This window comes from Monomorium pharaonis, chromosome 1 (genome assembly GCF_013373865.1).
Source record: "Monomorium pharaonis isolate MP-MQ-018 chromosome 1, ASM1337386v2, whole genome shotgun sequence".
In the NCBI taxonomy this organism is placed as follows: Eukaryota; Metazoa; Arthropoda; class Insecta; order Hymenoptera; family Formicidae; genus Monomorium; species Monomorium pharaonis.
The window spans coordinates 26,509,806-26,527,164 of NC_050467.1; the positions used below are offsets into that span (position 1 = coordinate 26,509,806).

The window sequence follows — 17,359 nt, forward strand, 5'->3', positions numbered from 1 at the left end:
CAGCAGGAGCAGCGACAGCAATTGGTGAGTGAATTTTTATCAAGTCAATTATTTGAATTTATATCATATATAGGTATGTGGTATTGCACATTTATAGAACACGATTATGCACATTTGCATAAAACATTTAAAATATTGTAAAATTTACGGGTCTAGCAGAACCAAATAATCGTGGACATAGCATAGACGAGACCCAAAAAGTCATGCACATTACCTACGGGATTCATAGATATTCGACTACAGTTCAATGTGCACATTTGGTGCACATAGAGGCGCTGGATGAAAATACCTAAAATGACGCTCTCAGGTTTCTCTCTGGTATTATGCAAGACCTACAATGTCAGCAGAAGTAATGGAGTGAGGAGTAAGAGTAACAATTGACCAATTAAAAACTGGGAGTGAACAAAATGGGCAAATCTCATTTCATATTTCTTACTTCTTACTCCTATTCCATTACTCCTGCTGACATTGTAGACCTTGCATTACAAATAATACAAATTTTTAATATTGCTATAGATATTGACAACAGTTAAGTATATTATACTGTAAAGTATTTAATACTGGATGTCAATAATGCTTACCTGCTGCAAGTACTTCAAAATATTACCAGCATTTATGCTCCATGGATAAAGAAAAAGTACATATGTATAATCGTCAATATACCAAATGCAAAGTCTACAATGTCAGCAGGAGTAATGGAGTAGGAGTAAGAAGTAAGAAATATGAAATGAGATTTGCCCATTTTGTTCACTCCCAGTTTTTAATTGGTCAATTGTTACTCTTACTCCTTACTCCATTACTCCTGCTGACATAGGGTGCTTTCCATTTAGTGACACAAATTGACACAAGTATCATTATATCTTTGTTACTCATTGAACATGAAAAAAGATAGAACGATGCTTGTGTCGACTTGTGTTACTAAATGGAAAGCACCCATTGTAGACCTTGCAAAATACTAAAGGATATCACTACTTGGTATTTTTGTACCGACTGAGTAAAGTCAATGATGAATACTGACAATTACAAATACTACTTATTTTATATAAATAATGTATTTATTAAATAGAATTAATATGTAATCCGAATAATACGGCAAAATATTTTTATTTATCATATGATTAATATACCATCCATCCATCGTACAATTGGATCACACGAGATGGTGCTAATTATTTTATTCAATATGCTATTGTCCCTTTATTACATTTGCCACATATGATTTTCATAATTTTTCAATTTTAGTATTGAAACAAAATATTAGATATGAAAAAATGAAAAGTAAAAGATATTTGTTTTTATTTTTATTATTAGTTATTTAATGTGTTAAATAGGTTTTAATTTATAAATAAATCTGACTTTTTTATAAATATTATTTTGTGTACATAATATATTTCATCTTCCACGCATATATAATTCATATAATCAATCTGTATTAATTGGTATATTAACAATTGGTATATATTAATACAAATAAAAAGAAAAACGAAAGAATATGAAAATATGTAACAAAGACTATTTATTTTAAATGGAAATTGCTCAATATTATACGTTTATATTATTGCTAAAATTAAAACTAAGACTTATAAATTACGAATTAATGTACATACTTGAAAACTTTATACCGCCAAGCTCAGTAAAAGCGCAGTGCCGCGTTTCACCCAGAAGTCCGAACCTTGTGTTCCAGCTCTGAGATCTACAGCAACTACGAACGCAGATCTCATTTGGTCGCCGCTTCTCTGGGGGTAATAATAACAAGGACAGCTGTAGAACTCTGTGAAAGTTAAGCGAATGTTAGTTGTAATTGAAAGTCTGTTTCTTCCAGTAACCGCAGGCGTATTTGCGTGCGAAGACCATTTAGAATGCGATAAAATAATTTTGATATTTGCATGGTTATTTTACCTTTGACTTTCTTCTTAACTTGTTCGACGGGTCGAAAATGAATTACCGGCATGTCGCATATAAGTTGCATGGGTGTGGGTTCAATAAGAATGCCATTCTCCTTATCCCAACCGGCACCCTCCAAAAAAATGGATCGCATGTATACGCCGTCCTAAAATTGATAAGTCAAATACACAATTGCTCACACATTTACGATTGTTACGATATCAGCATTCACACGGAAAGAACAATTTTACTGTAGTATGTAAAAATTTAGATACAGATCAGAAAATAATTTTCAGATTAGAAAATAATGTTGAGTTATGCTGCATTAAATAAATTATATAGGAAGTTCGAGCATGATAATGTCGCTACAAAAAGTTTTGGCATTTTAACAGTTTAAGTTTTATGTAATTATTTTTAGATCTATATTTCAATAAAAATGTTTTTTCCGTGTAAAATAATATGCTTTTCACAAACAATTTTTCAATTTTCCGCTTTGGATAAGATTGATAGAAAGAATACAACGAGAACTATTTACAGTAAACAAATTTCTCGCTCTTAATTTTATACAGGAAAGCAATATATTTTTATACGTAATTTTAAAATAGATAATTTATATAAACGAGATATTCGTATTAGCCAATAAGCAATATTATTCAAGGAATGTAAGCTTCTTATAGTAAAACGGTGCTCGATATTAGTTGTCCTGGACTTAAACTGGTCTGATGAGCAATTAGTCTAATCGCTAGTTACCACGGGCGGCTCGATTATATCAGATTCGTCCGTTGAGAAGACAGTAAACTCCCATGACAACGAATCGATAGATACGTTCCACAGTCTCGCCGAAGTTTGTAGTACCGCAGTAAGGAATCCGGTTGGAAATGTATACGCAGCTAGCCAGAAGAGCAATGGCGGATGAGTGGTTTGAGCCCAATTGGCGAAGTGCTCGACTCGATTGATTAGATCCCTCGTCCAAGCGCCAAGCAGTTTCAAAGACGGATACGCGGTTAGCCATAGTGACGGTACTCTCCCGTCGTATATGCACGCGAAGATTTCTTCTAGCTCTCGCGACATCAGCACCGTTCCCCTAATTCCACGTTGAAGTTCCTCGAGACTGTCACGAGTTTTTGTCAACAGCACGTTGTACCGTCCGATCTCTTGAAGAAGCACCACATCTAACGGCGTTTTATGCGGTCCTATCAGTTTCTCCGTTGTCTCGTAATCGATCGTTTCCGGTATTTTCGAGAGAATATCGCTCGCGAGTTGCATTACCTGCAAGACACGACGAGATTGATATAATCCCATCGATTATAGACTCGGCTCGAGATTACTCAAGATAAAATTAATAAAGTTACAATAACAGAATGTCAATAAAATAGAGAAATATTAATATTATTTGCATTAAATTTAATAATACACAATTTATTATATTTTTTTACTATTCGTTAATCTTTGTTAATTTTCTACAAACAGAAAAGATAAGCTTCATTTACTTACCTTTTGCTCTTTGTTTTCATCCATTTCGGTGCTTGCCACTTGTACCTGAAGACTCACTAGAGTTTTAAACATGTTTCTGGCCTCCATTATTTGACAACTGATATCCGCATTTGGATGTTGACCAAACGCCTCCGGCCTGTCGATGTTTGGCAGAATCGCGATAAAGTCGCGGTAGGACTCCAAGGAACCGTCGTGAGGCACATAATAGGTGGGCAGTGATGACAAACGATAATGGGGGGTAGTCAGGACGTCCTCCGTGAAATATTGCTGGATGTATGTCATCAACAACCGGCGATCCCAGTCGTCGGTCACGTGACCACCATAACAAACACCTGCTATGAGATATTTCAAAGATTCCCACGGTGTGACTGGATATTCATCCAGGTAAACTTGCAGCAGGTTCTCGGAAACCTGGAACAGATATCTTGCTATTATGACAATTGTGCTTCTTTATCAATGGATGTCATTTTAACGAGACGAATTTAAATGATATAAGAAGCATTATTGCTTGAGATTTCCCCAAGAGAGATACTATCTTCCTAAATAAATTGCAGATAAATAAAAAGCTTTCTACGTTCGTGCTACTCTCGCAACTTTTGCTCGAAAATACCTCAAAATCGGAATCGTTAAAGCTATAGACCACGTTCCAACCGAGTTGCTGAAATTTCTTCCGTTCTAGAAGAATAGAGTGGAAGAAGATCAGCGTGAACAGCAGCTTTTTATATTTAGACTTTTCTTGGCACAAGTCGAACTGCGTTTCGGTGATTAAACTGTAAAGGCGGTTCATGTTCGCTTTTAATCCCTTTGGCGGTTCGGTAGTCATTTTTATCCCGGCTTGAAGGATTGATATGGGAAACTGAGGAGTCGGACTTGAACTAAGCCATAATCTGTAAAAGAATTAAACGCTCAACTTTTGAAATATTCACATCGTTACATTTGATTGCGTACATAAATACTTGGATTTCCATAATTACATTCTTTGTTATAAATTTTCTTAAAAATATTTATTTTAATTAATAATATAACAGTCTAAACATTTTTTTGAGAAAAAAGATTAAATTGAACCATAAATATATTTTCATAATCCCATCATTAGCAACGTTTTTTAAATTATTAATGCTTTTTACGATTACTTTTGGTATATACTACAACGTGTGAAAAATAGCATTGCATGAAAAATGTAAGACAATATTTCATAAGTTTGGCATACCTAAATCTTGGATGTAAAGTTTGGCTGGAACTGAGTGTTTCCACGATTTTATCGAGCTTGGGCATCCAACTGAGCGAGAGGTGGCAATTCGCAAGAAATACCCAAGACCCTTCTTTGGCACCGATCTCTATCATGCTGTGTTGGAGAATAAAGTAATATGAAAATCACTAGAAAATTTTGTACTGAATATTGATTCAATCTTTAAACAATAATATTATTAAACTGCCATATTAAAAATTTGATTAAATTTTAGTCATACTAAAAAATAAAATACAGCCTTAAGTTTCTTATATAATGTGTAAGCTTTTTATTATTAATACCTAGTAGCAATAAGAGCCTGCCCCTGGCCTAGTGATAAAGTCAAGAAATTAGCAGTCATTCCCTGAGTATCTGCTAGCTGCGTTAAAAGACTAGCAGGATCCGCGCCGGGCGAAAGAATGAATATCAATGGGGTTCGCGCCACAGAATCATTTAACACTGCTTTTAGATTGAGTACAGGAGGCTCCACGAAATTCTGACCGAGATTGCGCACAATATAGGTTATGATACAGAAAGATATTCTATCAGGTCGGCAACAACGAATAAATAACATTTTCTGGAATTCAGTGCACCCTTTCTCCCATTTGCCGACTAGCAATGTAGCTTCTGGCTCCATGCTGATGTACCTGTGGATGTTAAACGAGTTTAAAAAGAGGAAGATATTATATAGAAATATATTCGGCGAAAATATTTTTAATAATGACGGACAATAAAAGGACATCCAAAAAGAAAAGGGAAAAAATGTATTATCCTAGTCGAGTTTTGGAGAAAAATTCTCAGACGTTTATATTTGATTATGATACAAACACATTAATTATTAAAAATATGAAACAGTACTATAAAAACTGCTATATCATTTAATAGAAAACATTTTCTGGTTTATTTCTAATACATTTATGTTTTAAAGTTTTATTTTCAATTTTTGAGAAAGATTATCCAAAATTCAAGTAATATGTCAACATTCTTTTAATAAAATCTGAAATTTCCTTGAATCAATATTTGGCAAAAATAAATTGATTTCTTTTTGTGGGCTTTGTTAACACAATTACAATTATAAAACTCACGTACCAAGACATTAAAAAAAAAAGAACCATAAAAATAATTCATTAAAGGAGGCCAAAGCGTCGAAATACAATGATGTGACATTGTATAAAGTTTTACGTACCAATTGTGCCAATCTCGCGGGAGCTGTTCGAAAGAAGAAACGAGTCCGTGAAATCCGGGCAGCTTGTCGAGTTCCGTGATGTTGTCCCAAGTTTCATCCGGCAGCCATCGCACGGGTTTGTCCGGCTGATTTTCCCGGTCCAACACGATCCCCCCGCGGAGCAGAAATGCGTATTCTCCCGGGATGATCTTATCTTGCGCATCCAATATCTTGACACACATGTGGAACGAGAAGAGTAGCTTGTGCTGCTCGAACAGACCTCGGCAGGTGTTTCTATTCGCAAAAATAAAACCAGCTTTTTTTTTCTCTAAAACTGCCTATTACTCTTCTACGTATATCAAGATATCCGCAAAGTAGAAGAACTATAACGGCGTCACATTGAGCGTGCACGCGCGTTTCTCAAGCTCAACATTTTCCAACGAAACATTGATTTATGATACTGTGTAAGAGATAAGAGACTGGCAAAACAAAATACATTTTTCATTAAAAAAGTTTTCTCACCAAGAGATTATATATTATGTTATTATACATTCTCATTTAAATTAACGTTGAAAAATCCTTTTGAAAGATTATCCATTCCAAACGATATTATACAGTATTTTATGAAAAGGGAAGCTTTATTTATATATTCTACTTATTACTTTTTAATGCAAATTAGCAATGGCAGTCAAACGTTACAGAATAAAAGAAGACAAAGTATTCTAATCGCAATTCTTATTTATCAATAAAAAGCGGAAACATAAGATTTTGTAATTAGAAGATTAAAGAAATAAATTACAACTATATACCTGTAAACCGCATATGTATGATATTCATTTAAACTATTGATCCTCTCGGACAAGTTTGTTTTCTTAGGGCTTTTGTCAATGGAAAGCATAAACAATGCGTTATATGCATCGAGGGAGAACTGATACATGGGATCGATAACGTTCATGTCGTTGAGGACGAAGAAGAGAATCGAAGCACGCTTCGAGCATGGTTGATATCCTTCTCTCGCTAGATCGATCTCTTTTTCTGTCTGTTCAGCAACAGTCAGAGATTGTTGTATGGAGATATATGTTGCCTTTGATGACTGCAAAGTATTCAGCAAGGCCAAATCATCTAGAAGAGCTTCTCCCGCCACGCTCAGCAAACTAATAAGAAAATATGACATATTTTGTTATCTAATTATCTTAGGTAATTACTTGTAAATGGTGTTAAGAGATTTAAAAAAATTAGTATATTTAAGCAGAAAATGTTTGAACTTAAAACTTATGGCAATATCATCGATCTCACTGAAGTATTCTATCCTCCAATTCTTTGAGAGTCCGTTTATCGGATGCAATTGTGAGAACCAGATTGTCTTTCTGTTCTTCGAGCTGCGGCTTCTCTTTTCTGACCACAATTGCTAGAAGCTGCGCTTCAAGCCCTATAGAACAGAGTTATATTCCCTAATCTTGTTCCATCTTTCTCTAAAGTATATGGTAAGACTATTAGTTACCCTGCTCCTTAATGGTAAAGTTGCATAATGTCGTTTTAGTTGAAATCTCTGGAGCATAGTGGGGATTCGAGAGTTTCGTAGTCATAAACAGCCGGAACTGCTCATTGTAAGTGATCATTTTGTCGTTAAATCGGATTATCACCTGATCACCTGCAGCATCAGAGAGATGCAGAATAATGAAAGTTAGGGACAAAATAAAACAAAATTGGTGTACGTATTTTATGCCGAATGTTATCTGTGTTTCTCAATACATTAATTTCACCTAAATTTTAAATGTAAAAAATAAAATATTTTTTAATTATTATTTTTTTTCTTTAATAATATAATAGACTTTTTCATATCATTATTAATATATCAATATGTATTTTAATTACTAAATAAATTTTTTAAAATAATTTCTGCACAAACGTAATGCAATTACGCATAATGCAATTATATAATAACGACATTAAATTTTACCAGATTTAATGAAAGCCTTTTGGAGAATCGGGTTCAAACTCGGATCGAGAGTCTCTGCGATATTTTCGAGCAGTACTGGATTCCCGAACTGAATTGCTTTTTCTAGAACTCTCATAAAGTCCGCTTGGCCAAAGTCGATTACTTTTAGTGACTGCGATTATAATTGTTACATTAAAATGACAAAGTAAATTCTCTGATTTTACCGATCTGATTAAAAATCTCTCTCTTTCATCTCTCAAATTAGTTGTTTAATTTTACAATAAATTCGATATTAATGGCATATATGTGATGCTGGAGGGGTATTATAGTTTCTTTGATAGATATCGGCACCGCGAATACTGGACATTTACGTTTTTCGCCTCCATATTTTTGATCCACTTCACCGCCTGACATTGAGGATCAATTACGAGGGGCCAACGTGTTCCTCGTGTCACTATGATGCCATTCTCGGTGCTGAATCCATCGAACGGTAATCCCTGAATGTTCCACTCTCTGATTGTCGATGGATCAACTAGAAACTCCTTCACATCTAGATTTGGCGAGGTCGGTATTCCTCTATCATATACCTTAACCATTCGATAAATTACAGTACAAAAATATTAATTTGCCATTTAAAAAGAGAAACTATAAAATAATGACTTCTATAATAAAATAAAATTTTGTTTTTGTTGCTGCAAAAGTATAATTGTAAAAATTGTGTCCGTAACATGTTATTTATTTAAAAATTAACAAAAAATGTTTACACAGCTTGATAGAAAATTAAAAAAAAAACTTATATGCTCGAAATTACCTCCTTAGACCAAATGCTTAATAATTCCTGTCTATAATTAGATACAAACGGACCAAGGTAAGACACAAATCCAGTGGATATCAAACAATCACCCGGCAACCAGTCGAAACATTCGGTTAATGATGCTACTGTGTTCTCCCACAGTATTCGTTCATCGGAAAGGCTGTCCACCAGCATCCCAGCACGCTCTAATTTCAGCTTTAATAGTTCAGCCTGAGAGCAAGGGAATGTAATTATACAAAATTACATTTATATGAAAATAAATTTCATCAAATGGAAATGGAAACGTTCAAAAATAAAAGAAATATACAAGTAAAATATTTATTAACTCTTCACAAACTAATTTATTTTTCATTGCTCAGTCAGACTAACTAGGTCACTGGTAAATGATTGCATTTTCAAAGGACTTTGTATTCTAAAAAATATTTAAAAAATTCTAGTATACTTTTTTAACATTTAAAAATACAATTGTGTAATTATATTGTACAATCCCAAAACGTTCTCTTTTTACCTTTTTTTAATGCATATTCGAATTTGAAACAGAATCGATAAAATGAGAAAAAATATCTGGTTCAATATGACTCATATTGATCTGTAAAGCTTTTACATACATATTTATTTCATTAAGTAATAATACGCCCGTTGTAACGGCTTATCTAGCTTTGTCGACAATGTATTAAAACATTATATTATTACGCGTATGAGAAATCAGAGTTTCATTATAAAAATAACTGTTAATTAATCTGCGTGTAACATTGCAGAATAGACTTCGTTTTCTCCGTACATCAATATGGATTCGCTCAAAGGAATACATCTTGTCAATAGAAATTCGAGCAAACCCCGGCTTCTGCAGTTACTAAGGTACAAGTTCGCACAACTGTAAGTGTTACTGGTGGACGGAGTCGGATTGGACCCAACCGACTTCCTTTACCACCCTTTACTCACTCGGCTTTATGCGAGGTCATTTTCGGTGTTCTAAAGCACAAGAAAACATGGGTGTGTGGTACTTGCCAGGCTAATCAAATCCTCCTTTTCTTTCATCTTCGCGTCGTACATCCGCTGTAATCTCTCGAGATGTTCGCGTGAGTTTTGCAGCTGCTGCATTGCCTCCTTTAGGGCCATTTCCTTCTGTTTCAGCGACTCCAACGCGATCTGCAGTTTTTCCCGCTTCGGTGCCACGATTCTGTAATGCATCGTGGAAAGTATAATCAAATTATTTACAATGACTAAATGGCATATTTGATGGATTAATTAATACACAGAAAAAAATATTGTGTTAAAATATTTAAAAATTTTGCAAAATAAATACAAAAACGTACAGAAAATAACTTTGTTTAAAACAATTATGTATAACATTCAAGCTGGTTGCTGCAATGCAAAAACTTTCATTGTATATCATGCTTTTATTTTTCATAATTATTTATTTTTAATAGTCAAATAAAATTATTTTTAGATCTATCTATAATATATATGACTTAGTTTTCAGATATTTCAGCTAAATCGTTAGCTTTCTGTGTAATAATTATTATTATTTACAAGAATTTTAAAGATCTGTTTTATTATATAATATAAATATATAAAGTAAATATTTGGTTCAGAAATACTTATGAGAAAAAGAAAAGAGAAACCTGACAGATATAAAATTTTGTTTTAGATGAGTTACCTGTATAGCTTGCCATAGTTTTCCATAGCTATCACCCACATACAAAGTGACTTGGCTGCAGCAGACACCACACCGACCTTTATAGGATCGAACTCGGGATTGGACGTATACTTGGCTATTGTTCGTAGAACTCTGTCCGATATATGATCTTTGTCGAAGTCACGAAGCTAGAAATCAGATCAGAGCGAGTTAGCTCGTGAAAATGAATGGATTTGTCAGTCGCAATATTGTCGCTCACTGTATTAATGAAGTTCACGTCGCTAAGTTGGCGTTTCGCTTCCGTCCACGTAGGTTCCGAGTTCTTCAGGATCATCACCGCCTCCATCACCATTTCAACTTTCGGCGGCGGACGCGTGAAGGATTTTATTTCAGATAAATCTTTCTTACTCAAAGTTTCCAAAGCCTAAAATAATTCGCCATTTCTCTTTGTTATTTATAATGACAAATAAAATAAAATCTTTGGAGGTTTACATTAAGATTTTTAATGAAATGATACTCTTTGATAATTCTTTGATAAAACATTTTTCTAGAAAAGATGTTTATCTTACTCCCATCTTATATTCTCGATTGAAGACGTGTATTTTTCAACAATAAAGATTTAATTGCCAAGTAAACTCCATTTATTCTTGACCGTGTATGATCCAAAATTGTTATCATAATGTTGTATACTTTTAATGTCATAATACTGAATGATTGAATGGCTTAATTAAACTTTACGTAAATTAACAGTTACATTTATAAAGATGTATGAAGAAAGAAAATTGAAGGAAAGAACGATCAGGAATTCTAAATTGTTTAAAATTAAATAAGAGGTAATTCGATAATAACCTTGATGGCCTCATTCAAGGCAGGTTCGACGGTCTCCAGATCAGCCCTCGCAAGCTTCTCGAGGTTCTTGCATTCTTTTTGCTCCTCGGCGATACGAAGCGATTTAGCGGTGATCTGTTTTTGCGTCTCATCAGCGTCGCGGCTTTGCTTTACTACGCGCGTTGCAAGCGTATCACAGTTAAAGGCGGCGAACGATGCAGGCGGATACCATATGATTAATTAAGTGCGCAAGGAAAGTTAGAAACCAGCGGGAGCGTTAAAAGCAATAAGTTTTTATAGATTAATCTGATAAACGCCGCTGATAATATATCACTGTCGCGTGCGCCGTGTACCTATCGTTACGAGGAATTCTTCGCACTCTCTCGTAGATTTATGAACTTGCTGCTGAGTGACTTCGAGCTCCGCCGCCATTTCTTTAACTTTCGCCCGAGTATCGTCGATCTTCGAGAGGCCGCCGCGAAGTTTACTCGCGTGATCTGCTAAATCTTGCCTCTTTTTCGCCAGCATGCTGTGTGATTCGAATACGACCACCAAGTTTTACTTTTATCGCGGTAAATACCGTACTATTTGTATCAAGTGTAATTATGTTGTCCGGTCTTAAAATATTTAAGATGTTTGACGGTAATACGTTTGTTCACTGCTTACTCTTTGTAACCGACCACCAGCTCGATAAAATTTACGGGAGTCACGTAATTGTAACGCTTCATTTCAACGGCCATTCTGCGAGAGAACTGGGACACGGTGTCGTGGATCAAAGAGAATGATGCTGCAATTCCATCGCGTATTCGGTCCTGTAACGGCGGCAATGGAAGGGCCGTCGCGGATTGTCGCGGTTCCTGCAGGAAAAGTGCATCCTAGTAACGCTTCGCGTTCATTACGGTCCCAGTGTAAATTTTTTAACCAACTGTACTACCCCATTTCCCATATCTCTATCCTCGCGCTTCGCGCTCACGTTGGACGTAATAAAATAGTTCCACATTCATATAATGTTCGGGATTAACAGCGATCCCTTCTGATACGCTTTATTCACTTCATCTAATATCCTCTAAATTAAAGCCAACTGCATTTAATACATGATTATTTCACACGCGTGATTAACCATTCCACTCGAAATTTTTACTCGATGATATGACGAGAAAATATCTTCGTTTGTGACATAAAAGAAGGGAGGGAGGATAGGGATGTAATAGCACTAAGAGTCATAAATGCATTAAGACTAAAAGCTGCATGAATAATAAATAATCTAGAAATAGAACACCGTTTAAGAAGAAATTTTCTTGTGTAGAAACGAAGGGAACGTATATCACGATAATTACACATATTAAAAGTGTGAAAGAATTTTATAAATTTATCAATGGTGAATGGAACAAATATTCCTTTGATGCCGATTGAAGCATTTGTCTAATTGTGACAATGCTTTTGGGCATCTTTGGTGCACCGCGGATACTTCTTGATACAATTTTATTCGAGAAACCTGGAATAGAACAAGTACGAAGCGTTCCATTTCCTAGCACTTGGCAAATTATGAATATCAAAAGTATTTTCAAAGAATTCAAGCGACCAATCTCGGCCTCGGCCGACAGAAAGAAACGTGCCAGACGTCCGTATCATCAGGGGCAAACCTAGATGGGAAAATAATCGGATTCGTTGAAATGGTCGGCAAGAAGAACGGAAGCGGGATGGGCGTGGGAGGGGGAAAAAGGGGGATAGAAGATTGGTGGTAGGAAACGCGCGTTGATCGTAAGAATCGAATCGAATGGAATCGATCGCGCGGAAAGGGGAAGGGCGTACCTACCACTTTATTTTCGCCGGTGATAGTGAGCGTCAGATTGAGATTCATGAGGAACTTGTTGCCAACTTCGAGGAGAGCTTCTCTCGGCCATTCCAAGAACCAATCGATGGTCGTGCAATTGATCAGGGAAGGGTACTGCCGTAATCTGTTCCTGAAGGCATCGCCGATCGGGCTCATGCACAGAATCAAATGCATATTGGCACGCGCCCTCTCGATCAAGAAGGAATATACCGTTGCAGTCGTTGGTGTCTTTCCAGTCTTCGTTACTTCCTTTGATAATCTATTTTTAATCTAGAAAATGTAATATATGCTAGGATCCTGCTGAGCTAGCCTGCTTCTGTATCCTATTTTCGCTGAACTGAATTGTTAGACAAACGCAATTTATAGCAATATCAGAGTATTTAAGCTGTTTGTTTGCTGTCGGTTGTACGTAAATCTATGTCATATTAAACATTTTCACTCTTAAATTACTGTTGACATGTGCAGTTTGCATTATTCGTGGAAATCTATTTGTACTTCTCATTTACACAATTTACGATATTTACAATGTAACAGTTTACACAATTTAAAAAAGAATTATCTCTGATATATCATTAAAAATTGTCGAAAAAATTGCTTCATGTTTGTTTTAAAAACGGTACATGTGAAAACATTAGTGTAAATAGTTTTTTAAATATATATAATCTTTGAAATTTTATTTTAAAAAATTTTTATAATATTTAAAGAGTGCTTTATAAAGTGATTAATTTGCTAATTTAATTGAAAATGTTTTCAAGATATTTATTCCTGTGTGATAATTTTGGCAATCTAATGGGATCAATATTATATTAAGCAGTGCAATATAGATTTATACAATATTGAATAATATTAAATATAGTATTTAATCAAATTATTTTGTTTTTAATAGTACAAAAATATCTTTCAAAAATATACTTCATATTAATAAAAATAACAAAAACAATACAAGACAGAGAATAATTAAACAAGATATAAATTTCACATGGAATTGAAAATGATACTTTCTGTTATGTTTTTAAGTTTTCGCTGATTCTCTTTTTCAAGAGAAAACACTCTTTAATGTAGCGTCGTGAATTATATATTAGATGTATATATACAAATGAAGATGAAATGACATGGCGTGCGGAGCATATTAACCGACTTACGTCCTCCATTTCGTCGCTCTTGTAGAGATTAGCCACTTCGCCAGTACTCAGCATATTGTTGACAATCTCCAGAAACTGCTCTTCGACTACTTGGGTATCGTTGAAGAGGAAACTGGTTGGTTTGTTCTCCACTCCGGTTATTGAGTATAGAGTCTTGAGATCTTCACGAAATTCTGGTGTCCTATATTGCCCCGTAACGACAATTTGATAGGTGGACAGATCGCACATGTAACTGCCGATACGCGAAAGTGATTCTCTACCGCAGCCACTAATTCCAATCAGAAGGACATTACCGCGAGGCTGCAAAAAGATAAATTTTCGACTTATGACGCTCACTCTTAAATTAAAAATCAAACATTAATAAAAAATCAATTTCAATAATTTTATAAAAAATTTAATTTCGATTTCTAATTAATAAATTAAAAATCGAAGTTTTATAAAGAATATTGGGACAACTTGTAAAGTTGCAATAGCACGACTGTATTTTTAACAACGTACCGGATAAAATGTTACTGTTATGAGGCACCACGTGAATTACTAACCTGTGATATTACACGAACGATGCGACATACATGTTCGATCGCGTCGCGAAACAAGACGAGATCGAGGCTCACCACGCCAGGAGAAACATTGTACTCATCCATCTGTTCTTCCACGTAGCGCCTTACGGCACCGATATCAAGAAGATCTTCGTATATATCCCAGACATTCATGAAACTGCCTGTAGATATTCATTGAGTTTAAAAAAGCGTCTCAATACCCAAAATGTAACAAAACCAAATAAAGTATATAAAGTTAATAATTATAGATATATATTTGTTATTAATATTAATAAATAATAATTATTATTGTTTATATAGGTATTACTTGCTAAAGAAAAAGATGTTAGAATCATACAGAATATAAATGAGAGTCTATAATATACTAATATATATATATATATATATATATATATATATATATATATATATATATATATATAACAATAAATAGTGAGCAGGATACATTTAATGTTAATGGTAAAGATATTGTGCGTTTACCGAAAACAGGGGATTTCTTCTCCGGACAGACGTTATGGAAGGTCAGCTGGAAGTACTTCCCGAGCTGATCGTTCAGCTGAGTCACGAACCACTCTCTGTCCCTGAAAGAAATTGCTCAGCATTTTTTTCTCCATATCCCAAGCCAAATTAAGTTAATGCCTCTTGAGCGCTTACTTCTCGTCAATAAGCCGATCGCAGAAAACTCGGAAACTCTCGTGGACCCACAATCGCAGAAAAGTCTGTCTCGAATACTGATAGTCCTTATGACTGCGCAGCAGCCCTTGGAAGACCTGGGGATCGATAGTAATTTTTGTATCCGTTATCACATTTACTTTCGTGCAATTACCGCCAGTTGCTATTTTTAATTTCGATAATATTTTTTACCTTTGAAATATCCCGCAGGTTAAATAAGTAATGCATTTTTGTTGGAGTGGGAAGCATCTTCTGGATCACATGATTATATAGATCGATCGAGGCAAACGTTATCTCATTTGCTGAAACGGATAAGAAAACGCCATTTTACATAATAGTCAATTACATTTGATCAGAGGTCACTTTGCACTTACATATCCCTTTCACGTCAGTATGAAACTCGGAAAGTTGTTGCTTCAACATCGTGCCGTAAATCCTTACAATCTGCTTTTCGTTTGGAAAGGTCATGTTAATAACGTTAAATTTTGTAACTAATCGATTCGTAATGACGTTACGGCCTCCACCAGGTGGTCCCATCGCAGCTATTAATTGTATTTTCTCAATATATTTCCTCGTTTGCTTTTGACGATTGTACCTGTTAATATTTTACACATTTATGCAATAGAATATTTTAGCATACACTTTTTGTGATGTTTCTGCTACGTTTGCTATACTTTTTTTCTCCTAGTTTTTTATTTTTGTTAAATTTTGCAAATAATACCAAAATCCATAGTCAATCCATTGCCGAATCAGCTCCAACGGTGGTTGCGATCCGTATTTTTCCTTCATAGGCATATTAAAATCATCCATGAAAATGATCATAGTCTTACCGCCCGTGGGAATATAAACTCCCTTCTTTCGTTTCTCTAGTCTGCTTTCTATTGCATCCTGAACCAAGAGGTCAATGTAAAATGTTCATTCAATATTTAAGACTATTATCCTTTCGATATATGTTCAAAGCCTTACTTGTAAGTTACCGGATGTAGTTTGGGCCGACATATTTACAAGCAGAACTGCGTATTTCGTGTCGTCTAGGAGCTCAAGTACCGAATGGATAGTGGACGTTTTTCCAGTACCTACTGGACCCACTACAAGCACCGGAAAACCATTCGATAGAAGAGAACTTACGATGTAATCGTATCGTACCATGTCTACGGTAGGTACTATTATCTTGTAGAATGGTAGGCTATAAATTGAGTTAAGGATATATTAGATTCCATTTTAAGAGATAGTATAATTAATCGTCAGCAATCAATCAATTTTCCACAGCCTAAAGGATATCATTAATACATTATAATGTAACTTGAATTATTAGAGTATATCTATATAAAATGAAAAAATTACGTCAAATTCAGAACATCCCAATTTTGAAATTCAAAATATTCTAATTCTAAAATTAATTAAATTTGTGTGCTGCTATAATTAAACAATTTAATTATAAATTGCAATCGACCGAAAATTATCAGCACTTGTAACAAATTCAATTGGACTGCAATAGTGCGCACTGATGCACATTAAAGCTAATACACTAATTCAATCTAAGTGTAAAAATGGTATCACATATCTTTACATTGCCTTGCGTACGACAATTTTAATATGCACTAGTGCATCCCATCGAATTCGCTAATATTCAAATTGATGATATAATTAAATATGATAAAATATAACTTGAATTATTTGACTATTTATATAAAATGTTGCGTTAAATTAAAAAAATCTTAATTCTAATCTAATTTTAAAATTAATTAAATTTGTGTATTGTAATAATTAAGCAGTTTATAAATTGCAGTCGATTGAACATTTTGAAAAAGATTGTAATGTTTGCTGGAAGAAATTGGAATTTTTGTGACTCACTAATTGAATGATATTACTCTTACGCTTACCCGGCTTGAAATTTCCACCCGGGCGATAATTTTTCCTCCCATGAAATGAAAGTGCGCAGACGCGCGTCCACGTAGTACTCGTAGACTGTGTCCCGTAATGGAAAGAAACTTTCAATTTCCCTTATAAATTTATCTATTTTCTGGCGACCGTCCTCGTTGACCGAGGCGCACAATGACCATATCATGCTACAACATGCATAACTGAATGTAGTTATTTAGTGCTCTCGAACACTATTACCATGTCATTAACTCGGAACTTATAGTTTAATATGACTTG

At 34.7% G+C, this 17,359-nt stretch overlaps 1 protein-coding gene across 1 annotated transcript in view; it reads right to left on the reverse strand.

Moving 5' to 3' along the window:
* Nucleotides 1-1,372: 1,372 nt before the first annotated feature.
* LOC105829148 (dynein heavy chain 2, axonemal) overlaps nt 1,373-17,359 on the reverse strand; it is a 42,894-nt gene continuing 26,907 nt past the window's right edge. Inside the window, exons 35-64 of the mRNA XM_036289930.1 lie at nt 17,083-17,268; nt 16,166-16,385; nt 15,921-16,087; nt 15,574-15,794; nt 15,392-15,501; nt 15,182-15,297; nt 15,008-15,108; nt 14,510-14,688; nt 13,968-14,267; nt 12,808-13,095; nt 11,658-11,848; nt 11,345-11,520; nt 11,013-11,164; nt 10,423-10,587; nt 10,185-10,351; nt 9,533-9,704; nt 8,522-8,734; nt 8,082-8,297; nt 7,732-7,882; nt 7,273-7,422; nt 7,068-7,200; nt 6,581-6,925; nt 5,793-6,065; nt 4,909-5,253; nt 4,589-4,723; nt 3,989-4,265; nt 3,379-3,789; nt 2,635-3,153; nt 1,900-2,050; nt 1,373-1,771 (exon numbers count right to left, since the gene is read on the reverse strand). Of these exons, the coding sequence (XP_036145823.1) occupies nt 1,617-1,771; nt 1,900-2,050; nt 2,635-3,153; nt 3,379-3,789; nt 3,989-4,265; nt 4,589-4,723; nt 4,909-5,253; nt 5,793-6,065; nt 6,581-6,925; nt 7,068-7,200; nt 7,273-7,422; nt 7,732-7,882; nt 8,082-8,297; nt 8,522-8,734; nt 9,533-9,704; nt 10,185-10,351; nt 10,423-10,587; nt 11,013-11,164; nt 11,345-11,520; nt 11,658-11,848; nt 12,808-13,095; nt 13,968-14,267; nt 14,510-14,688; nt 15,008-15,108; nt 15,182-15,297; nt 15,392-15,501; nt 15,574-15,794; nt 15,921-16,087; nt 16,166-16,385; nt 17,083-17,268 (6,385 nt within the window). The 3' untranslated portion in view covers nt 1,373-1,616. The remainder of the gene's footprint in view (nt 1,772-1,899; nt 2,051-2,634; nt 3,154-3,378; nt 3,790-3,988; nt 4,266-4,588; nt 4,724-4,908; nt 5,254-5,792; nt 6,066-6,580; nt 6,926-7,067; nt 7,201-7,272; nt 7,423-7,731; nt 7,883-8,081; nt 8,298-8,521; nt 8,735-9,532; nt 9,705-10,184; nt 10,352-10,422; nt 10,588-11,012; nt 11,165-11,344; nt 11,521-11,657; nt 11,849-12,807; nt 13,096-13,967; nt 14,268-14,509; nt 14,689-15,007; nt 15,109-15,181; nt 15,298-15,391; nt 15,502-15,573; nt 15,795-15,920; nt 16,088-16,165; nt 16,386-17,082; nt 17,269-17,359) is intronic.